Genomic DNA, 25,590 nt, shown 5'->3' with positions numbered 1-25,590 from the left:
AGCTTGTTACTTATGATATTTAAATACGCTATATCCTAGTTTATATTTTGAGTGTGGATTTGTTGATTTATTTTTGTATTTCTATCATTTTTTTGCTTCCTATTTTTTGAAAGTTTCTGAAAAGATTTATAGAAATTGTAACTATTACATTGACCTGGTAGATTATTTGCCAGTATGAAGTATCCCTCTTTCCTCCTCAAATATACATTAAGTTTTACTTTTCCTAATATTATTATGGTGACATCGGATTTTATCATTGCTACTTTCTTGATATAAATGCTCTTATTCCTGAATTGACCTCTGTTTGACAAAATCAAAACTCTTTTCATCTGTTGGCTTGTTTCTTGAAATCTAGTTCATTTTTATACATAATTCATATTATAGATAAACCACAGTTCATCTCTATGGATAACACATTATTTGTAACAACTAACAACCATTCTGATCTAATCTTCAACAACCATAAAACCAAACTGAAAAAAAAAACCCACCGTAGATCAAATATTATATATTTCTTCTCATATAAAAAAGCAAATGTGATAGAATTGAAACTTTGAATTTTTTTGTGGTTTTTGAAAATAAAATATTTGTCTGAAAAATAAATCGAGAAACATAACATTAAAAAAGTCCTTTAAATAAAACAGTGTGACCTCTTCTCAGAAGTAAAGCCTAATTTCTAATTTGAAGCATAAATTTACACAGCCAAAATGATATAGAATATAATGCCACATTTATATTATATATCTATTTATATATGCACACACAATGATATTATATTATTTTAAACAATATCAATATTTTTATTAATTTAATTAATATAGTCCATTCATCATTACTTAATAATTATGAATCCCCAGGCACTATGCCATGAGTTATAGATGGAAGAATTAAATATCAAGTGCAAACTTTGGTATTCCTTTGGTATTTGGTATTAGCACAATAGGTGTTCAGTTTCTTACTATTAATTATGGTTCCCCAAATCACTTCCTTAGATTTGCTTCCATCCTGGGTATAAAGTACTTTAAAAGCAAATGAATAGAAGGAATCAGAGCTAGAAGAGAGCTTTGAGACAATCTAGTTCAAGTGCTTCACGACCAGCTGAAGACACTGGAGCTCAGAGGCTTTAAAGAACGATGAAACAGACCATTCCCATTTATTGAGCACTTGCCATGTGTCAGGCAGCCGACCCACAACAATGGTGAAATAGGAATTATTATCATTCTCATTTTATCAATGAGGAAACTGAGCCTCAAAAAAAAAGGAGGAGGAGAAAGACTCGAGAGAGAAGACCAGCTCACAGTCACATAATCCCCGGGGGATATGACCACTCGGCTGCAGGGGGTGGATTAGCTCTTCCTCTACACAGGATCCCTTCTGTTACTACTTGTACTTGTAAATACATCACAGGGGAAGTGATATGTCATAGTGAAGCCATATAGTTACTCCACAATAGTTAAGTGGAATCTGTCACATTTGAGTTTAAATTCTATTTATTTAACTTATCTTGGTTTCCTTATCCATAAAATGCGGATCCTACTGTCACAGAATTGTGGTGACAATAAAACACAATAACGAATGAGAAGTGAGTGTTTAGCACAGTGCCTGAGATCGGGTGAGTTCTCAAACAGTAAAAGATCACTGCTCAAACAGCTCTGTAATAAAAATGTGTTCCCCAAACTGGGGACCCAAATCAAGTATGAGGAGAGAAAAAAGACATCTTCTGACATAGAAAGTCTCAAGAAATTTAATTTCCAGGTAGCAAAAGAAGGAAAAATAGTGTTCAGCTGAGGAAAAAAAAGGTGAAAGGAGTTCCTGCGGTGCAGGTGACAGAAGTGTGGATGCCACTGGGCACAAGCTGGAGGGCGACCACGGAGAGTGGAGGAGACGGTGGATCAGGGAGGGTGATACTAAGGAGAAAATAGAATCAGCAGGATACTTGATGTTTTTGAAGGTATTTAGAAAGAATTTAGAGTTGGGATACATTAAAGAAAGTATGTAGAAAATTAAGCAAAAATTGCTATTATTAGCGTCGTCAAAAAATAAAAGTTGTACTAGGAAACAGTCGTAGTACACACCATGCCTTAGATATGAAAATAGTTACACAGACACAATGATGTGAACACTAATTATTAATTTGGCTAAAATGCTGATACAACTACTTTGGAGGGAGGGGAAATACGGGTTTGTGTCAACAGGTGGTGGGTGGGGAGGTGTGCGGGACAGGGCACTGCAGGGAACAGCCAGACCTGAGTTCCGTCTGTCACAGTGGGAGGGCAATAGCTTCCTGAAGCTGAAAACCCAGGAATGGCAGTGGAAGCACGTTATTTAGAAATAGGGTAGGAAATAGAAGAAATTGATAAAATTGTTAAAAAGTAGTTCCTTTGGGATATAGAAAATAAGAATGGGTAACACGGCAAAGGCTGGTCTTCATTATAAATCTCTTAATACTATTTTGCCTTTTAAGTTGTATACATGTGGTATAATATTTTGATAAAAATAAATATTTGGGGGGGAACCCAAAGAAGTGAAAAGGTAGGGGAAAAGAAACACTCCCAAACGGGGAGGACTAGGCTTGCTAATTTCTAGCAAGGAGATTTTGTAAGCACTTGCATCGCCTCTCTCTAGTTATGCAGTATAGTCCAACTTCCTATGCCACCTCTTTCATTTTTATTGACAATTATATAACCGAAGTTGATATTAAAAATGCTAAAGTCCATAAAGCGGCTACAGACTGATATGCCCATATATTATTTTCTTACTAAGGAGTAAAGTAAGAAAAATGGACTTACCTAAATTAGTGAGAAAGTAAGCAATTTTTTCATAAGCCTGTAACAAGAGAGAACAAATAGTGAACGTATTCTTTTCTTTCAGAAAAGGTTGTTATTCAGATTATTCAAAGAAACATCTAAAGTATATTGAACAAAATGGCTATATTTTAAATTAAGTAGAGGTATATTTCAAAACTTAGTAGGCAGTGCTTTACATAAACACACACATGCAAAATGCATGTAATACAAATATGCTGTATGTATGTGTATATATTATAGAGACATACTTGATTTCTATAGTAAGAAGTCTTTTCTGGTAGCTATCTTTATTTCCATTTTATAAATCAAGGAAATGAGACTTAAAAAAACACAAAAGTTGCTCAACTAGTTAATGGGTGACCTGGGATTTGGTCATCAAATTGCGCGCACATTTTCTTTTTTGTTGGTGAGGAAGATTGGCTCTAAGCTAATATCTACTGCCAATCTTCCTTTTTTTGCTTTAGGACGATTGTCACTGAACTCACATCTGTGTCAATCTTCCTCCATTTTATATGTGGGACACCGCCACAGTGTGTCTTGATGAGACGTCCACACCCAGGATCTGACCCCGTGAACCCTGGGTCAATGAAGTGGAGTGTGCCAACTTAACCACTATGCCACTGGGCCAGTCCCATGTATGTGCATTTTACTACACTGGAAGGCTAAGTGAAAGTTTGAATTCTTTACTGTTGATTACAAATTTTCCAAACTATGACAGAAATAGTGTGCAAATTTGAATTCCCAAAGAACAAAATGTGTTCGGTAGTTATTTAAAACAAGATTGATAAATCAAATCTGTTGAAGCTGTAAGTCAGTCACATGCCAATAGATTTTTGTAGCATTTTTCATATTCTGCCACCTTCTCCCTGACCCAACATACTCTGCCCATCATTCATATGGATTCAAGGAAAGAAAACATATTTCACAATATTCCAAGTAAATATAGTTGGGAATGCATATTTGCTATAGACAGAAGGCTGATATGTGTATGTGGGCATATATGTGTGTGCACGTAAATATGCCTACGTAACTCCATAATTCAACAAATTATCCTGTAACTTATAAATTCCAATAATTATGCCCATTGGCATGCAAAATTTAAAAGTTGTTTCCCTTCCTTGCCTTCTTTCAATAGAACTATTGTGATTATTCATCTCAGCCATGATTCAAACCTGCCCCTCCCTACAACCTAAAGTGTTATCTGGAGACAAAGATTATATGGAGTGAAATAGGCTTATTCTACCTCTAATGGATTTTTTTAAAGCTATTCACACAAGTTATCATTTTAAAATTTTCGGACAAGATTAACTTGAATTTATGAGCACCAAAGTTGTCCCGACAGTAACATGTTCTTTTCCACGCCCCATTTATCAAGCAAGACAATCATGGAAGGGTCTCCAAGGAGTACAATAAGATGGACTTATCAACCAACAAACAGTACTCAAGCAGTCCTGTGCCTGGAGCACTGAGCTGAGTGCCCTCACGAGAGCAAAGGCAAGTTTTATTGAAGTAACTGCCACTTAGAGCATCTGGCTGGTGCCCAGTAGTGCTTTACATATATGATTATTGCAGTTAGTTTTTACAACAATTTTATCAAACAGGTCTTATGATCTCCATTTTACAGAAAAGATGTGTGGTCCAACCCTTTAGTCTACCCTATTCATAATAATCTATTTACATTAGAATTGGTAACCAGTGGTAACCAGGTGTTAGGGAAAGATAGGTACGTTTTGAGTTCTCCACTGATCAGGCCCATGACAGAAACATTGGAATGTATGCCCTGGACTCTAGAGATGGAAGTGTATCATGTGGAAGAATAAGGACCAACATGGAGTATTTATGTTAGCCCAATGTATCTAGGGCTTTTTTTTTGGTTGTAGTGTACTCCATATGTGGTACATGAATTTTAAAATGAGAGGGAGGATGCTAGCAGGAGTTCATTCTGTTATTGACAATGCTGAAATGCTTTAATTGGCCTAATCCTAGATATTTCAAACTATAAGAGTACTTCTGCTGTGATCTTCTATTTTTTCTTTAAAATTACACATTAATCATGAGACCAGACAGCTGTGATGCCACTCTAACCTAACCTTAAGTTAATTAAGGTTTGATTGCCAAGTGACAAGAATGTGCATTTTTGAAATAATTGCACATTATTTATTTTCATTAAAATATTTTTGGAAATATTTCCTTTTATGATAGTAATCATGCTATTTATGGCAGCTTTAAATAGCATAGCATTTTGACAGGCAGCAAAATATAGAAGGAAAAGGATGGAATTGGCAAAGAGCAACTCCTGGTTTCAAATTCTGCCTTCGTGGTTTTTAGCTTTATGCCTGGTGAAAGGAGGTTAAAAATAATAAACTGAGGAACCAGCCCAGTGGTGCAGTGGTTAAGTTTGTGCTTCCACTTTGGCAGCCCAGGGTTCACAGGTTTGGAAGCAGGGCGTGAATCCAGAACCACTCATCAGGCCATGCTGTGGCGGTGTCCCACATGTAATAGAGGAAGATTGGCATAGATGTTAGCTCAGCAACAAACTTCCTCAAGCAAAAAGAGGAGGATTGGCAACAGATGTTAGCTCAGGGCTAATCTTCCTCACACACACACACACACACACACACAAATAATAATAATAATAATAATAATAATAATAAATTGAAGTCTTAATTACTGTTAAATTATTTGCAATTTATCTTTGGAAGATGTGGTTCCTGATCTTGTCTGTTTATCAACATTACCCTGGATTCCTTTTAAAATCAGTGATTTCCTAATACTATTGGAAGGACTGACTGGGTCAGAATAACTTGCAGAGTACTTTTGAATATTTTGTTTTGAACACAAATTTCCTAGCCCCACAAAGAAGATTCTGAATGGGACTCGGGGTGTGTAGTTTTCCAAAAGTCCTCCAGGTGACTTGAAGCATAATGAGAGCAAAAAACACTCTTCAATTACTTTCACGATTTGTAAAACGGACTTGTAATCAAATTTTATTGTCCTGGCCCACATTTTTGTCCCAAATTGAATATTTATTTAGGGATGCCATGAGTCACCTGTTTTGAAAGCATAGAGAATGTATATTCTTTGATTATTAGTGTGAATTAAAATAACAAGTGCTGCAAACTTGAAAGATACTGAAGATATGATTCCAAAAACGAAAACACTTTTAAGCACAAGTAATATTCTAGATGCTACAATATTTGAAGAATGAAATATTTAAAATTTATTCAAAGAATATATTCTAAGTGTCTTTTAGGGATTAGGCAAAGACCTGGAGATACAAAAATGAGGAAGCTGCAGCCTCTGCTCATAAGGAGCTTATGCCCTGATGGTGGGAGAAAAGGCAAATCCCAAGCTGTAACAGAAGAGTATTCCCAAGAGGGATTGCTTAATTCCAGCAGGAGAATCTGATGAGGATGGAGAAGAGGCGTGTCCAAGCACCTTACAAGAGGAATAAACACAAAGAGGAGATTATTCAATTCCAGATATGCGATTGAGATCAAACTTTATGGAGAAAGTGAGCCTTAACTGGAATTTTCAAAGATGAAGAGATATTCTCCAAGGAGACAAAAGAAAAAGAGGAAGCACTGTGAACCAAGAGACAGGGACGTGAAATAGCAGAATGCCTGGGAGCAAGCACAGGTGGTTCTTAGGCTTGAGTGCAGAGTGTCAATAGGAGGGAGCAAGACACAACCTTAGACATGAAGAGAAAGGAAAACTGGCTTTAAATAATGGAGGGCCTCTTGTGCCATCTAATGAGTTTGAAATTTATATCAGAGGCAATGGGAATCCATTAAGCAGCTTCAAGTACAAAATAAAAATGATCAAATTTGCAATTGAAAAAGATTCTTCCAGGGCCAGCCTGGTGGCATAGTGGTGAAGTTCATGCACTTTGCTTCCATGGCCTGGGGTTCGCTGGTTCAAATCCCAGGCAGGGACCTACACACCGCTTATCAAGCTATGCTGTTCCAGGTGTCCCACATATAAATTAGAGGAAGATGGGCACAGATGTTAGCTCAGGGCTAATCATCCTCAAAAAAAAAAAAAAAAGATTCTTCTAACAGCAGTATGCAAGGGAGATGGGAAGAGTTGAAAAATAGAGACAGGAAGACAGTTAGAAGACTGCTGTAATAGTCCTAGATAGAAACGACAAGTAGCCAAACTGAATATGTAGAAGTGAGGATGGTGAGCAGGGAATGGATAAGAGAGATGTTACAGAAGCACAATTCACAACAGTCACTGATACGAAGGAGACTGAAGAAATGCAGGAGGAATGACTTAAGGTTTCTGATTGCATACATTAAGCATTAAAAATTCCAGGTTAAAAAAACTGTTTGACTGATTTCCACTATTTTGCCATGCATACATTTCATAATTTCATGCAAATGATAGCTGACAAGCATATTAGATTAACAGAATATTTTGACTGAGGACAAGTTCCTCATCTGGGGGAAATGGTAGCACAGGGATCCTAAAGTCAAGCTACTAGGAAACAAAAAGCACATTTTTATTACCTGTATATTTAGTGTTGGTCCAAAAATAAGAGGTAGCATTTGGTTTTCAAGGTGAATCTTTCTGAAGGCATGATTTTGATATTAATGGTTTTGATCTATCCTTATTTGATTAGGCCTTTAAATCAATCCTGTGTGGTCAGGTGGGTCAGAAGGGCTGTTTAATAATCTAAGTGCCTTAATCTCCTGAGTAGGAAGGAGATGCGTAAATTCACAAGGGCATTACTGTTTTACTCTGATGGAATCTGAGGGATACAGCATTCTTTTCACATTTGTTGAGTGGCTGCAGAGTTCACTTCCTTTATGCTAAATTCATTTTAAAATCTTCTCCTGAGCTAGTTGCAAGGGCAAAAGAGAAGTTTTATGGTATATTCCACTTCCAACAACCCCTGAATCTCTATGCCAAAATGCCCGACAAGTAGAAATGAGCATTTAGAAAAAAGTCAGTCCTGTCTTCTCCCAGGAACTGTGGACGCTTGTTTTATAGCACTAGGCGGTTAACGTGCGTTCTTGTACTTAAGTAGAACTAGTGGGGTTTGAGGATCTCAAAAGATTGTTTCTATGATGATAATAATGCTATCCTCACCCACCTACAGAGGTCTTATTTCTACAATTAGAGATTCACTCTAGCCAGTTTATCCTTTATCTGTGCAATGCAGTATTTTGGAAGAAAGAATATATTAAGCCTCATCAAAGATATAAACTTAGTGAGAACAAGTTGTGTCTGAACCTTGAGAGAGAGGCCTGCATGTACGGAGGCCAGCTGTGACTCCAGGGAACGGCAAGTGAGGACAGGGACTGGAGTGAGCAGAGAGTCGGAGTTTAAGGGATGGGCGATTAAGAAGCAACTGGAATAATATAAAGCTGGTCTGGTACACCAATGGAAACTTCAAATTTTGCATATCAATGATAACAGAAAGAACTCTTTTGTAAGGAAACTATTTGAAGGCAAAAGCTACTATTTTATTCAAATGCAGGTTCTGACCATGACGAGGTCTTCAGCTTTACTGAAAAGATAGCTATTCCGCTGGGTAGGAACCGAGGTCTGAACCCTGGACCTGGAAGTTCTGTTCCCAGAGCTTGTCATGCTTGCCTTCCCAAGCAAAAATTAATTAACTGCACTTGGCTTCTTCATTTTACTTGTCTGTGAAATATTTTCCCTCTTCAAAAATATTAGGCCAGTTCATTAATTCACTCAAGATATTTTTGAAGATCACTAGGTCTTTGGAACAAATCGCCAAACAAACACAGGAACAGAGGGTACTCTTTTCTAAGGCAATAATAATTGATGGCGGAGAATAAATAGACATGAAACCATTAACACTGATTACCTCCAATGGGTACAATTAGTTTATGGTAAGAAGGGAGATGAGTGGCACTTTGTGTTGAGAAAAATAACTTTTACTTAATATATTTAATGTTTTCATACTGTTAATACTTTCTTTGTGTGTGTGAGGAAGATTGGCCCTGAGCTCTCATCAGTGCCAATAGTCTTCTATTTTGTATTTAGGATGCCACCACAGCATGGTTTGATGACTGGTATGTAGGTCTGTGCCCGGCATCCGAACCCAGAACCCTGGGCCACCAAAGTCGAGCGTGGGAACTTAACCACTATGGCACAGGGCCGGCTCCAGTATACTTTTGACAATAACAATGTATTGATTTTATAATTCAAAGCTAAAAAGATAAAAATAATAGACTTTAAAAAGGAAAAAAATAAAAAAACACTAAAGAGAAATAAGACTACTGAAAATTAGCATAGTGGTATGATTTCTGCATGAACTAATTAAACATTTCAAATTTTCTTATATTTTAGGCACATGTTTGATAAAAAGACATAATACAGAAACTTATATGTGGTTCTCTTTCCCTCCACAGCCAACTCTGAGTATTTAAAAATTTATGAACGGGTAATAGATAACATTTAAAGAAAAATGAGTGAAAAAAATATAAATAAATGCAGATGTGGTCTGAAGAATTTAGAAAGACCAGAGAAGAGATAATCAGCATTTCTACATCTTGGACTGAAGAGAAATAAATAATCAAACTCTATTATTTAAAGATGAGAAAAATTGGAAAAATAAAGAAGATGTTGATATTTTACAAGAACGAGAATAGGAGTATAGATAGAGTTATAGAAAGAAATAAAATTTTAAAATATTGAAGAGAAGCAAATAGGAAAAAAGCTAACATCTGTCAAACATCGTCTATGGAGTAGAAGCAGATCTCATTTCATTTTTCAATACCCCTATGTGTCTCTTTTACTACCCTCGTTTAAAAGATAAAGAAATGAAAGTTCAATGAAGTTAAATGGAGTGGCCAGGATCACACAGGTCCAGCAGCACAACTTGCCCGTGTCCAAAGTCCACCACTTTTCATCAGGACCCCAAGCTGAGGACCTGGCAATACAAACCTGGGCAGTTTTCCCAGGGGCAGAGGAGAGGGGACAAAGGAGAACAGAAGGAACTCTGTGTGTGTGTATGTGTGTGTGTGTATGTGTGTGTGTGTGTGCGTGCATATGCATGCATGCTGGGATGTTGCTCTGCCACTGATTAAACTTTTCTTTACTTGGTGAAAGAGAAATTTTAAAAAATGACCCAAAGTTGCTAGTGAGGTGGCTGTGGTTTTATGGTGACTCATATATAAAGTTAAAATAAAGTACATTCCATTCCTAATTTGTTCTAAATTTTATATCACAGTAGAAAATTTTAAAAGTAAAAGTTATTTTTTTCTGATTATAAATCAACACCTACATATAGAAATTTTAATTTTAGAAATCCATCATCTAAACCACATGGATGAAATATTTTCTGCTAAACTCAGTTGTTTTGCTAGGAATGTGGTTGGGTCTTATATTGGCTTCCTCTAAATACCATTCAAGTATAAAGAAAACACAGACTTCTCCCCTATACCCCCAGTTTTCACCTATTGAAAAGTATAAACACTTACCAGATTCAGTAGCATAATGATGACAAAATTGATACAGACAGCAGCAGCAGATGTTGCAAACTGCCAGTGTTGTTTGATAAAATTCCACTTGAACGATGCAAACCGCTCCATGACAACTAGGCGATAAACCACGACTGCGAACACTGCCGTGATCACCAGAGAGATCTACCGTGTGGGGACCAGAGGAGAAGACGGATTTCGCATCATTGACAAAACAGAGGCAAAACCAAAGATCCAACACACTGCCCTCAGAGCTAAAGGATTTACTTTTCCAAGAAAGAATACATATATTTTTTTTCTCCTTTAAGGAACTAAGTAAGTTAGAGTCAAAATAAATAGTGTAAGATTGTTTTGGGGTGATAACTTAAAATGCAAATTTTGCTCAAATTTCCACTTTCAAATGCAATGAATGGAATGCTTGGTTTTAAGACAGGATATTTAATTCATCAGGGCAACTCACATAATTTCCATTTTATTTTAGATGATCTTTGTTTCTCCCGAAAAGTGTTTTTTTTTAAGGATCTGCAGAAACTTCCTTTGTAATTACTCCGGGCCCTGCTGTGACTATCATTTCATTTAATAGCATGTGTTATGAAGGTATTGATCAGGTTATGGTTTCTTGCATCTTGAGGGTCACAAAATGAGTTGGTATCCAAGAACTTCCTTCTAAACCTGGAATCCCACAACATTCTGATATCGAGGGCTATACTTTACCATGAAGAATATTCCTGACATAGAAACAAGAAGACGCGTGACTTTGTCTGAGAAAGGCTGATGTGGCTCAGGTTTTCCACTGATGGGATTCACCCTCTCCATCTTGTAATACTTTGCTTCAAACTGGGGACGAACTGTTTCCTATGAGAAAAACTAATGTTACCTAAACATCAAAGTCATAAACTTAAAAAAAATCCTCCAATTTGGCCTACTTTTACATCAAATTTTGGCAAAGAAGCAACTTTCTAAAAATAAGATGCAAATTATTTTCCAAATAAACCCTAAACTATATTTTAATTAGTACAATTTTCCACTAATGTAATTTAAAGAAACATCATAGAAGTGCTTTGAAAAACTTACTTCATCACTGATCACTGATCTTCATAAAGTAAGAAATCTTATTAGTAAAAAACATCAAGGGAAAATCTAATGGTGTTTAGCAGCTTCCAGCTTGGACATTAAGGGCAGTGAATAATTTTCTGCATCATGTGCTATCCCAGCTTCCTTATCTCCTGGTTTCCTAAGATCTTACCTCCTCTTCTTCCCACTCGATCAGGTCCCACGTGTAGGTCAGTGTACTTCTTCTCCTTTTCCAAAACTCCAGGAAGACTGTGGCTATAAATAGTAATATTATTATCATTACAATTCTTTACTCAACCACATCACATTCTTTCATCATTTTTTTTCCTTTGGACCGATGCATTTCATATTATTAAATTATTAAAATTAATTAAATTCATACAATTGGAATTTTATTTTTCCATCACTCTCCTCTCCATTTCAGTGTGCACTCCTGGAGGGGAGTGAGTTCTTTCCTTGGGCTAAATAAGGAGAGATTTGTTAGCATGACCATCAAAGTGACACTACAAGAGAAGGTCAATCAATATTAGTGAACTAAATATTTACTGCCCCTCTTGAGTTGTACATGCTTATTTAAAATTATCAAAAAGACCTAAATAAGCCTTCTCCAGGAATGACAGTAAAGACCAGATGCTACTCCTCCAGGACGCAGACAAGGATGGGGTAGGCGAGAGAGGAAAAGAGCAAAGTTATCATGGTGGAAGGAGAAGGAAAGAGAGACCACAGAAGACACTCTTTATACATGGACTCAGCATGGACTGGAAGAGACTCAATGGAAAAAGTACAGAAATGACTGAAACATTATCTAGATTTTCTGTGTAAACAGAGATTGTTTTCTTTCTGGTTAAGTGGACTTCACCTCACAGTATTTTAGATTTTGTGGACATAACTAAGAGTTCACACATGCATTCTTAAAAATTTGTGGTATCATTCACCCATCCAACCATCCATCTATCTATCTGCTATTCACTGATTTTGGGCAAGGTACTCTAACCTCAGTTATCTCCGTACCTAGTAGGGGGAGATAGTCATTTAAAGTTAACTTACAGTGTAATAAGAGTTATAATGAATTACAGTACAAGCATAGAAACAATGTTTTTTGAAAAAAATCATAAGCAGTTGATAGGGCAAAGGAGTGAGGTCGTCTTCTCCAACCTGCCTTCCTTCTCCTCTTGAAGTCAATGCAAAACAATGTCAGGGGAAGATGATTCTGATGTTTTGTTGTCTATTTTCTTTACAATTAAAAATCAGCACTGGTATTGGTTAGAAAAAAATACAGTGTTCATAATTACATTATCTTACATTTTATCACACTTTGGAATTTACAAAGTGCTTTCTCACATAGGATTTAATTTTCATTGTCACTTTCATAACGCTTACAAGTAGATATGGCAGGTATTATCATCCCCTAACTTTGGAAACAAAGGTGGTAACTGTGTCCAAAATGGCAGAGCCAGGACTGAAACTCTTGCTAGTTATTCTCCACTCACACTGACTGGCAGATACAGTCCTCAGGTTCTTAATTGTTTTTTCAGGCATACTATAAGTACTACCATCTACTGATTCTCTGTAGTTTTCAAAGAGTAGGTATGTCTCAAAGAAGCTATACAACCAAACTCCATGGATGGCAAGACAAGTGAGATTTTCCAAATACTGATCTTCTTTTAAACTAGTTGGCCACAATCATTGTCACCAACAGGGAGACCTGGAACTTAAGAGCGAAATGGGATATGGAGGAGTAAATTGAAGGAGACACAGAGAAATAGTTCCTTATAAAAGGAAAACTGAAGGAAAAAACCCTACTGTGTTAAGTAAGAAAGTGATTACAAGCCTGGGACTTAACATCTTTAATGTAGCATAGGACACAGAGAATGTGCAACAAATTGCTCATTATCATTGGTCTTAGTCAACGTTTAAAGTTTAAATGTGTCACATACTTTCTTCTCAATTCATCTTTCCAGCATATACTTGGGCTAGAAATATCTCCCAGAAAATCTAATAAATAAAGCTCATCTTGGTCTGTGACCCTGAAAACTGCATTTGGTGTGACTGTAGGTTGAAGGCAACAGCATTACTGGAGACATATGGATCTTTTTCAGAAAGCAGAGTGTGTACTTTATTTATTTTTTTATTTTATTGTTTTTCCAAGGAAGATCAGCCCTGAGCTAACATCTGCCAATCCTCTTTTTTTCTGAGCAAGACTGGACCTGAGGTAACATCCATGCCCATCTTCCTCGACTTTATATGTGGGACGCCTACCACAGCATGGCTTGCCAAGTGGTGCCATGCCTGCACCCAGGATCCGAACCAGCAAACCCTGGGCTGCCAAAGCGGAACGTATGCACTTAACCGCTGCACCACCGGCCGGCCCCAGAGTGTGTACTTTAAATTTTAATATTAAACTAGCCTTTGTGGTAAAAATCCATTCTCAGCTTGAGATATATTCATCTTATTCACAGATTATTTATTTAAACTCTGAAGTGAATCCATATTCTCACTTCCAAAAATTTTAATTAGAAACAGGGCATACAGAGTAATTTATCAGTATGTCAAATGTCGAGGAAAGAAGGAAATTGCCATTTACTAATCCCTAATAACTTAATAAAAATACAACTAATAATAAAATAGCTAACTGAAAATTAGACCAGCGGTTGCTTCTGGGGGTGGGGTGACTGGCAGAGGGCATGAGGGAATTTTTTGAGGTGATGAAAATATTATGTATTTTAATAGGAATGGTGGTTATTCAAGTTTACGTAGTTTTCACAAGTGGTCAACATATACTTAGGATCTGTGGATTTCACTGTATGTAAATTATACCTCAAAACCCAAATCTTATAAAATAAATATTTTTTAAAATACTATATGATTAAAAATATTTGACTTGATCTCTGACCACCCCTTAGACCTGCACAGGTTTGCAGCAGGAGGCTCGAGCTTGCAGTGGGAGCCTGGGAAGGAATTAGGGGGCTGGGAGGATCGTATCCCCTTCCACAGCCAGTTTCAGGGCAGCTGCAAACCCAGATTAAAAACAGAGGCAATTAGACTGAATCTGAAGAGTAGGCTGAGCAATAAAAAGGCAGGCACAATTCCCTGACACAACTAGATTAAATAACCTTGGACAGGAGAAAGGGTATTTATTTATGCCAAGACCTGAGAAAAAGAGTGATGCAGAAGCACTCAGCTGAAGTGACCTCGAGGTCCTCAGGTAGCTAAATGTGTGTGGCCTCGTAGAATATAGTAGGAAAAGCTGAGGCCTACCCTAACCTAGAAAGTGCTCAGTCCATCTAAACACACTCAAATTTCAACAATACCTAACAAAATAAACCACTATGCTGCCCTAAGTCAGCAGGATCTGTCCCACTGGCTCCCATTTTGCCCCCTGGACAAATGAGTAGGTTCTAAGTGATGGAAATGTGAGATGGTGGGCAAAAAGTTCACTCAATTCAGTGCCGTTGTTCTTCCAGAAGAGCTCTGTGAATTTAACCCAGTTCTTGATAGCAGAGGATGAGAAAAGGGGTTGAGCTAGCATCTAGTTCGGAACTGAATGCTGAGTATGGGAATTTCAAGAAGATACAGAAATCTGTGAAGGGCTCCATAAATCAGTGACTTTGAAAAAAGTACCTTATAAATGATGAAAATGGTAAGCAAACATTAGTCATTTTACTATAGTTGATGGTGAAAAGTTTGGCATGCATAATTAACTCTGGGATCCTGGCTGGATAAGATGGTCTCTGAAGCAAGCAGCAGATTCAAAGAATACAGGAACATTAATCACAGACAGGTTTTAGCGAGGATGCAAATGTAGGAAGGGTGGAAGAGCTAGAGAACTGAATCAAGGGTGATGTGGATCAAGGCTGGCCCAGGGAGAGAAGCCCAAGGTGTCCTGCCCTACGTGCCAATCTATATGACCTGAATCATATCTAAAGCTATACGACCACACAGTAACCAGACTCCACCTACACTGATACCATTTTAATAACTTTTTACATTATCTTTCCTTTGTCTAGTAAAAAATAACTCACCTACCCACGCCTTATAAATTTAGCCCTAACCCTCAACACATTGCAGCTCTTCTCTGCCCATGGGTCCTGTCCCCATGCTGTTCTCTGAATAAAGGAGCACTACCACCAGACCTTAAGTGTCCAAGACATCTTTCTTTCAACTCCTCGCCTTGCCGAGCCCACATCAAAGGGGATTTATACAGCTTAACATCTTACAGCTTTAAAAAATCCCAATACACAGGCTACGTCTCAGACTAATCAACATCTCTGGAGACAAAACCCCAGGAACAGTGTGTTTCCAGAGCCTCCACAGACTTCCCATGTGCAAGCAAGATGGAGAACCATGTCCTAGAGGAAAAGCAATTGTGCTTATGAGAGAAGCAGAATGGAAATTAAAGTCATGGTTATTGAGGCAGCAGAACCTCAATATCAGAATGCTGAGGTTGAGCTGTCAGAAATAATGGCTGTCATTTTGTTTTGATTTCTAACAATTTATAAAGTATTTTAATAATCACTTTAGACACATTACTTCTAACCTCTATCACAGTCAAACCTCTATCACAGTCATTCTCAGTTGTTAAAAATTTGAATGACAACTATATATACCAGGTATATATGTAATGTGCCATAAATTGGCTATCATCATTACTCTAAATTTTACAGATTAGGAATTTGGGATTTTGAGAGGTTAAGTGACTTGCTGAAGTCACACAGCTGGTTGGAACCTAAATCATTCTAACTCAAAAATTCACACTCTTTCTACCATCCTACAATGCATTAAATATAATAAAATGACATGTTAATGGATAGACTTGAGAATGGAGATGCTAATAGGTGGAAATGGAAATCTGAGAGCAAGTTGTGAAAGTCATCAAGAAAGAAGTATACTGGAGATGGTAGATATGGATACAGAAGGAGTAGCAGGAATCAAGAGCCTGGGGTTCAAAGGAGGGGACTCTGTCCTAAGGGCAAAGAAAATGGCCAAGAAGGAGCATGGTGACAGAGTTCATGGGATGGTGAAGAGGAGAGGGAGCATATTAAACTTACTTCATGTTAAAATGGAAATGCTTTAAAAAAGAAAGTGTATAACGTGAAAGCCGATTCACTTACAAAGAATGAAGTGTCAATACAGATGCAGATGTAGATAAATAGAATATGGATATATGTGTGTGTGCCTAGGTAAATTAGATATATTACAGCTATAGATACATAATGCCCAAAAGAATATACACTAAAGTGTCAACACTAATTGTCTGTGGGAAGTGGATTACGGAGCACTTTCACTTTCCAAAGTATATGTTGTACAAGAAGCAAGCACTGCCTACCTTCCTTTTACCATCCTAGGTGGAAAGTTTATCAACTCTTCCCCTTGGTTCTGTGAACCCAGGTTGGGCATGGAGTTCGAGGATAAGAGGCCTCCAGTGGAGAAGGGCATTTTGTTATCAGCAGAAGTGGGGTTTCACATGAGTCATGGAGGTAGAAGGAGTATTGAGGAAAGGCCAAAGAAGATACCACAGAATTCTGTTCCTTAGCAACCATACATTGTATCTATTTTTTTACTCCCGCCTCTCTGATTATAATGACGTATTCTTCTCAACCTTAGAAACACGTCCACGAGGCACATGCTGCATCTAGTCCTTGTACTCCCGTTTCCTCATGTGCATTTCCAATGGCTTTTCTTTGTGACCTAAGTCTATGGCACAGAGTAATAAAATCAAGAGCCATGCATGTAAAAGAGGTTAGATTTCATGCGTAGTTTGTTCAAGTCATTTATTTTAAATTTACAGAAAACAAGGCCCAGAGTGGTTGACATGTATCACGGACTTGCCCAGAAATCTGCCAATGCCTCTCGATACTTTATTATACGGCATTACACTTGCGCCTGTACCTGCTTTCTTCTATACCTGAAGGTAAGTTTCTTGAGTGCCTTTTTCCCTAGCATTTTTAGTGCTTGGCACACAGAAAATGCTCAATAAATGGTTGTTAAATTGTGACTCTAACTCCTGGTCGAGTGCTCTTGTTCAAATTATGTTGCATGGAATTTCACTGAAGACATGCGAAGAAAGAGGTCCCTCACTAGAGAAGCCCCTTCTTGATCTTTTTTATACATTGAGCAATCAAGTTCAATTTTATTTGGAAAAATAATTATCACTTAAAAAGTTTTGGAAACTACTTTGCTATACTTTGGTGGGGGGGTGGTTATGGGAGGGCAGGGGGGAAGAAGTCAATTCCAAACACAAATGAAGTTACATATGTCTGAATATGGAGAAGTAAAAGGAATTCCAAGTATTGTTTTCATCAGAAGAGACAAAGCCTTCTCAGAAGACAAGCCAGCTGAAATAACAACTTATCAGAATGAGAGCTCTGAGCCGGCCAGCTTGGACAGCACCCAGGCACTACTGAAGACTTTCCTCCACTCCCTAGATTTATTTTCAGCAACATCCTCAAGCATAGTGTTTTCCCCATGCAGTATTGCAACATAGCTATATGTGAGGTAGAAATACAAATCTCACTAGACAGGTTTCACAACTAGCAGAAGGGCCATGAATGTGGAACATTTTAAATTTCTACGCCTGGGGAAAGTTACTGTTTTTTTGGTTAACATCTTACAGAAACACAATTAAAGGAGTTCTCTATGTGAGTATAGAGTGGGTGAATGAATATAAAGAGGCTATAAGCAAAGTTAAGCGGGAAGTGGCTGATTTTGAGCATTTGGGCTGAATGGTACTTGACACAGCCACACCTGGAACTGGTTAGTCAAGACCTGCTTGTCTTGTTACTCTCCTCTTCGTCTAAGGACATGGAATCTCTCTCCAACTTTACTTCCAGTTTTCCTCCCCTCCTCCTCCTTCTCCAACAACATTCAGTAAGAAAGAAAACAATAAATAACTAGATTCTAAGATCATGGTAAGGCCAGCCTTTGAACCCTCAGTGCTGAAAATCTTCACCAATTCCTAAAATCTGACTCAATATTTTCCCCCCTAGGAAAATTCATTTAGAAATAAGAAGCTACACATAAACAGCATCATGTTATAGTAAAGCAATGAGAACTCTCACCACAATCTTGACCAGAGCAGACTCTTTAACTTTGATGTAGAGTCCCTCTAAAGCTACCTCTTCATGTTACTCAATGTGCTATTGGCATTTGTATATTAGATAGACATTTCAGTAGCATTTGTTCAAATTAAAATGGATACTCTCAATTGAATTGCTAAAAAATTGGAGGAGTCCTATACGAATAAAAATTTGTCAGCTTTTTGTCATGTATTTTTTTCATAAAATACATCATAATATTTTTAAAGCACAGGATTAATTTTTCTCAGGCCCTTTCCTCATCTTACCATTCAAGTATTTGATACACTTTCTTTCCTTAATTCTGTTGAACATCATCTGATTACTAATCTAACACTAGCAAAAATAACTAGAACAGTACTTTGTCTTGCTCACTTCTGAAATATAGGGGTCTAGGAATATCTGCTGTATACTGGGCTTTCAATAAATATATGCTGAATGAATTAATTAAAACCATAAAAAAGAAAATAAAAGTCACCTACAATTCCATCATCAGTACACAGCTAATATTAAAACATTGGTAATTCCATCCAAGGTATTTTTCTTGAGCAGTATATTTAGGACTGTTATATTGCTGATACTCAGAGGTATGCCCATGCTGGTTGTTAATTTATGACAGAAAAAAGAAAAAACAAATTCATAGCTGAGCCCCTTAATAGCCTCATCCTCCTCATAGGCTGGTCTGTCCTCCCCAGGAAACTCCACCAGGATGGGACACTGATACAGTTAATCCCTGGAACAGCTGGGGCAATGATCCTCAAAAGAACATCTAGGAATGGCAATGTGGTGCTGGGCAAAGAGCATGGCTTGGAGTAGGAATGTTCTGGGTTTGAAAGCTGCCTGTACTCTCTTCTAATTGTGTGAGCTTGGACAAATGACTGAACAATGATAAGCCTCCGTTTTCGCAACTTAAAAATGAGAAAAATAAACTCATCTTCATAGGGGTGTTGTACAAATTAAATGAGGTACAATTTGTAAGTGGTCTAACTATGCTTAATTCATTTAAGAATATAATATATTATGACCGATTTGTTCAACATTCTGCTAATTGTTAAATGAAGAAAACCTTGTAGACAAAGTTATTGGTTTCTACTGCATAAAGATTCTGTACGTTTTTCTGCAGGAAAAATGGAGCGAGTATCAATTATATATATTTCAATTGTTTCACTTTTATAAAAATTCAGTCACAATCAATCACTTTCCACATAATACTTTCCATCTTTTGCCCATGACCTAGCAAGGGACTTATATCGTCCTTTTTATACTTTTGTATTTAAGATATAGAAGCTGCCTCTAGGGTAAATAATTCAACTAAAACATTTTTTGAGAGCACAGTGTTTGTCTATTCTTACAAAGAGCATACAAAAAATGAAAATGAGTTGCATCACACTCCCAAAGAGGAAGAAGAGAACTAGCATTTATCGGGCACTTTCAATGTTCCAGACTTTGTGCTAGATACTTTTAAGTTGATAACGTCATTTCCACAACAACCCAGGTAAAATAAAGATTATTAATCTCACTCAGTAGGTAAGCAAATTAAAACCCTCGGAGGTTAAGTTACCTGAGGAGGTCATTTGTCGGAATTTCAAACCCACATCCAAAGTCTGACCGTTCTCCACGCCAAAGGAAAAACTACTCCAAACATAGTTTGGGATAGAACTTTTTGAATTATGTAATTTGTAACATCCTTCTGGGAAGAAATTAGCATCACAAACAAAATGTTTAAACAAATTCCTCACAGACATACATGAGATGGAGAACTTCTGGGAGGTGATCTGCTCATCTACCCAGTGGCCCATCAACCGACAGTCTAAAGTCCTTTGACATGACATCCTTCTTGTTTCTTTTTGTAGAGTCTAAAAATGATTACTAATCACTCTCTTTTCTTACAAATGCTTCTACCAAGACAGACATCTTTGCCCTGGTCTTTCAGAGGATTTTTCCTTTGCAGTAAAACTCTAATAAGATTTTGATACATGCTAATAACTTAATGCTTAAAAATATTTTATTTTTTCATTTATTAGACCACTGAATTTGTGGAGCCAGACATGCAGAGGCAAACATAATGTTTCTTGGTCCACAATTCAAGCAAATACTCAATTAGTCAAAGAACAATTACATTTTTTATATTTACACTTTTCATGTAACTAAAAGCTCCCTGTAGACACAGCCAGAATCTCTGACTTCCTCAAATATTGGGTGGTAGAGTGGTGGCCAGGGGTGTTTTTGACAGTTGACTAATGGAAATGTTGAGTCCGGGATACATTTCGTTTGGGTTTAGTAAGATATATTTATGTGGTTTGCAGGCACTTCCTTGTGTTGCTCAATTATTACTAACTATCCAAATGTAGCCATGGATTCTGAGGAAACTCCTTCCAGGTCATATGCTGAATCTTTCAGGTATCAGGCCAGGGGTTGATGGTGAGGTGCACGTGGCCTATGGTGTCCACCACTGATAATGGAAAAGAAATAAGATCTGAAATATATGGAGCCAGAAACCACTCTATGGAAAAACTATTTCCAAAATTTCATCTCATATATGAAACATACTAGAGATTTTCTCAAATTTATGAGAATATTACAAATGTACGTGACATTACCAGTAATGAATGAAGCTGAAATAAACTTTTCAAAACTAGCAATAATAAAAAAATAACTTTCAATTAACCATTCTAGAGGAAGAGGAAAGACTGAACTACTTTTCTATAGTTTCTCTGAAATATCTTTTTAAATATAAGAGGTAAAAAAATTGCAGACATAAAGCATTACAGAGATGTGTCAGGAAGTTAGTTAAAATGTTGTTTTTCCGGCTTTTGGTTTTCTGTGTATTTTGGAGCTTTTTAAAATTTGTAAATTTGTGATTTTTCCAGATACTTTTGTACCTCATTTATATTCATAATTTTGTATTCTTTTCTTAAAGAGAGCCTCCAAAATTGTATATCTCCTTGTCATACATAGCTATAATGCATCAAACACCCATGTGTCAGCCTCTCTGCTAAATGTTGTACACACGTTAACTCCATAAATCCTCACAGCTTGATGTACAAGAAATCATTTTACTGCTATTTTATTGGCAATGATACCAAAGTTTAGAAAGCTTAATGAACTTGCCTCAAAATGCACTCAACTCTGTACTCCAGCTCACTCTGACTCCTAGGGCAGGGGTTCTGGTTTCAGACACCCATTCCGAGGAGGGGCTTTCTCACAAGGCCACCCTCTCTCATGTCCTTTCTGGAGTCTCTCCTGATTCAGCACAAAGATTTCTTCGTTTTTCTGTAGCTAAGAGCTTCTAGGAACTGTCAGGTTAGTTAACAGAACATGTTTTCATTGTTCTCTACCAAGTGTTTAGGCCCTGATATTCCTCTAAGTGGACGAAAATACCACCATCATTGTACATTCACCCTTAAACTGGATTTCAAACCCCCTTCAGGTCACAGGTTTCCTTTTCTTCTGTCCTGGCTTTTGAGCCAAGGAACAAATCAAGATGCTCCTTCAGAGTGTAAGGACCTAGACGAGGCCCCTCATTCTTTCCTTACTTTGCCCCTTTCCAGGTCAAGGCTCAGTGCTGAGAACACTCAGTGAATAACAACGACTGCTGCTGACACCTGGGTTATTATGGAGCTATTTCAACTTTTCTAATTAGAAAGAAACGAATCAGAGATGTCAGGACTTCCTAATTATCTGCCTTAATATTTTTTTTTCAGAAAGCATTAATAAAGCATTTGGATCTTTTCCTAAAAGTGGCAAAATAAGTTATAACATTATTAATCTGCCAATTTCGCCATTTTATTATATTTCTGTCTGGTTGTAACTTCACTTAATTGTCCATCTAAAAATAGATTACATAGTTGATAAACTGGGCAACAGTTGTCTAAACAGATTAGACTCTATAACAAAATTAGGGTTCTAAAAGAAGGAAAGTTGTATAACAGTATATCCTCCATCATACAGGAATCCATCAGGTGCATGGTACTTCCACACAACAGAACATCATGTCATTGTTAAAGAGAGAAATATCATTTGCCAGCAGGCTGTTACTTGCACGGTTGAAAAGTTGTTTCGGGTACTAGGAATAAGAGCCTTCACTTCACAACTCTTCTATCAGCAGGAGCCTAGAGGGAGCCCAGAACTCCATCTTGGCAAGATGCCCTCATCCCCATATCCTACACAAACATGCGTGTGCACACACACATGCGCCTTTCCCTCCTGTCATCACTCACAGTTGGGTGCATCAGGACTAAATCATTATGCTCCTAAACTCTGTTCGTATCAGTTACCTCAAGACCAAAATTTCCAGATCAACCCCTTACCCTCAGATTCTGATCCTCTAGTTCTAGGGAAATGGGGATTGCCTTTGTGACCATCTCCCACTCCTTCCCAACTCTTTGAGACACTTTCCCCACGCCCTCTTTCACTCAAAGTCATGAACAGCAAAGTCTTTTATGTTCTCTCACATTCTTGCTCTAACTGAAACCTGGGACACCCCTGAAACCCCATGTTCCATGTGGCATCCTCAGGAGTTGGTTATTTGTCTCCCATGCCAACAGGTACTGAAGATGAGGTATCAAATTTCCTCCTCCTCATTGCCGCTTCAAGACCATTTTCTCTCCCTCCTCCTTAAAGATTCACAGATTTGAGTCTTACATTATAAATCCATAATTCCTACTCTCTCCTTGTGGAAGTAATCTACTGCTCCCTGGGGACACTTCCACTCTTCTCTGAAAGTTTTTTTAACTCTTGGCTTAAAGTAACTCTTATCAACATGACTCCCAAAATAATTCTTTGAAATTACAATATACACAGATAATACTTCCAGGACCTTAGCTTCTCAGTTCTTCACTCTCTATCTCCAAAGTTGTTTTCTCCAACTCTACCTCACTCATGTACTCCCACGGCATACTTTTGATCAATGGCTGCAGACCCTCCATAATCTCCAATTATCACCTCCATCCTTGTAATCCACTTCCTGTAAACTCCACTTCCAACAATCCCTGGATCCAGATTTTCAATCCATTGACTCCATCGTATTTTCACTGTCCTTTCCCCCCTCATGCCCTCACCTTCTTCTTTATGCATCTTAAGGGTCAATCATTGCACTTAAAATAATTTTTAAAATTCCCTGTGAACATGAGGCTCTTACTTTAAAAAACCAATCTGAATTGTTATCATTACAATAAAATAGAATTTATTGCAAAATTTAATTAATATTAAACATAAAATCTAAGATTTTCTTATAAACACATGTCTTGAGGATATCAGTGGGCTTTTTGTTTGTTTTTCAACTGGCTCAGGTATCCATGGATGCCTCTTACTTATTACTACAACGAGATAGGTTTTAGCATCAACTCTATTTTAATTTTTTGTCTTTATAAGGCTATTTACTGAGAAAACATGCTCACATAATGTGTAGATAGGAATACAATAGGATTTGTTACAGTTAGGTCATTCACTTCTTCGAACTGAATTAAAGTTTGTATGTGCTTTACCAGTTTTACAACATTTCTTAGATCCCCATTTATGTATGTATGCATGCAAGTACATACACTTGCATGTGTGTATATGCTATGTCACAGTCTCTACTTAACAAATGACATTGTCCTAGAATGTCCTTAGGGCCAAAATGAATGGTTTGACCTTTCATAAAGTTAAAGTTAAATGAAGAAGACCATATTATATCACCATATGACTTAACTGGAAAAAAGACAAGCTTGTATGTTAAATAACTGTCAGCATTCATGAATAATCCCTCTATTTCTCTTCTAACAGAATATTGAAACAGCTGTTATCATCCTAAAGAAAATTTTCAGCCATCAATTTCCATTGTATTTATAAAGTCTATCATTGAAGTATTCTCAGATAATACAGCCATGATGTTATTTATTTTATTATTCATCAAGTATTTCTTTGTTGCACAAAAGTGTCCATGCTCCGAGGGGGAGACAAAACATGAATTCAACTTATATCTTTTCAAACTCAGAACCTGCTATTAATGAATTTGATCTATGAAAAGAAATTCTCTATGTGTGACATCAGCATCAGGCATGTGATGCTACAGGATTTGTAAAAAAAGATGCCATTTTGGATCTAGAGCAATGTTTTAATTTTATTTGAGGCATGGTCCCAAGCTACATTCTGGTTCTATTTTCAGATCCATCAGTGACAATGTGATTTCGTATTCTGGAAACTCCACTTGTAAGTGGTTCCACCATTTCAGACAAAGAGGAGGTATGTCTTCTTCTAATACATATTGTGAGACTTAATTAATGGGTGTGAAGAAACAGGAGGGTTCCAGATGAAAGGCACCACAGTGGCTAAGTAAGCATTGCACAGTGTGTCATCTCAGCTGGCCTGGCTGATCAAATTGTCTGGTAATTGTCTCTTATTGTTGAGTTTCTCTGGAGAAACAAGGTCCAAAATGGGATCAGTCCTACCTAGAACATGATATATACCTGGAAAAGTATCTCAGAGAGACTTGTTTGGCAAGAAATTACTTTTTAACTCCCACTCAGGTGATTTCACAAAAGTTTCTGATCACAACCAAGTGAGCTAAGTAATAACTGAGGCATTAAATTTATGCATAGTTTGCATTTTATGGCTTTACTTCCAGATGTGCTCATGATGGGGAGGGTAAATGGGGTTTATCACTAGAGTCAGTTCTAACCAATTGGCTATGGTTGTCAGGAGGGCAATGATGAAAAGGATTATGAGGCCACAGCTAGGGTCTTTAGAAAAGAGGGGCATGGGAGATGAGCTTTGACTCTCACGGCAGTGAAAGCAGAGTTGTAGCAAAAGTGCCTTGTAATTTCCATGCCTGGTATAGGCCATAATTTATGGTCAAGTCAGAAAGTGGTAATGATATTCACACACATATCTAGGAAAATCCCTAAGGGTATGGTATACCCAATCCTGCCAAGTCATGTTCAGTTCTCTAAGTACAGACATAAAATATTTTTTTCAGTTGAATTTTTTCCTAGCAACTGGCTAATTTGAAAATAACCAACAGAATTCTATTAAGCCACTGCCCATTAACCAGTTCTTTGGTTAAATTTAAGTTGCTTTTCTTCATACCAGTGAAGATACAGCTTAAATATCCTTGAGTAAATATGTTTTAGGGGTTGGCTTAATTTCTAATCAAACTCTGAAGGGGTCTTTGGGCTTCAGAAAATTTAAAACTATGGA

At 37.3% G+C, this 25,590-nt stretch overlaps 1 protein-coding gene across 10 annotated transcripts in view; it reads right to left on the bottom strand.

Moving 5' to 3' along the window:
- The window catches only part of ANO3 (anoctamin 3), a 452,178-nt gene that overhangs the window by 33,158 nt on the left and 393,430 nt on the right, over nucleotides 1-25,590 (bottom strand). For all 10 annotated transcript variants that reach the window (XR_011541296.1, XM_070624550.1, XM_070624551.1 and 7 more), the window contains 4 exons: nucleotides 11,511-11,593; nucleotides 10,979-11,119; nucleotides 10,265-10,429; nucleotides 2,790-2,826 (listed from right to left, as the gene is read on the bottom strand). Coding sequence is in view for 9 of the 10 variants with exons in the window: in XM_070624550.1 (XP_070480651.1) it covers nucleotides 2,790-2,826; nucleotides 10,265-10,429; nucleotides 10,979-11,119; nucleotides 11,511-11,593 (426 nt within the window). In the remaining variant the exon portion in view is untranslated. The remainder of the gene's footprint in view (nucleotides 1-2,789; nucleotides 2,827-10,264; nucleotides 10,430-10,978; nucleotides 11,120-11,510; nucleotides 11,594-25,590) is intronic.

The sequence above is a fragment of the Equus przewalskii genome, chromosome 6 (assembly GCF_037783145.1).
Source record: "Equus przewalskii isolate Varuska chromosome 6, EquPr2, whole genome shotgun sequence".
In the NCBI taxonomy this organism is placed as follows: domain Eukaryota; kingdom Metazoa; phylum Chordata; class Mammalia; order Perissodactyla; family Equidae; genus Equus; species Equus przewalskii.
The sequence above is the reverse complement of the archived record's forward strand: the minus strand, read 5'-3'. Positions and strand labels throughout refer to the sequence as shown.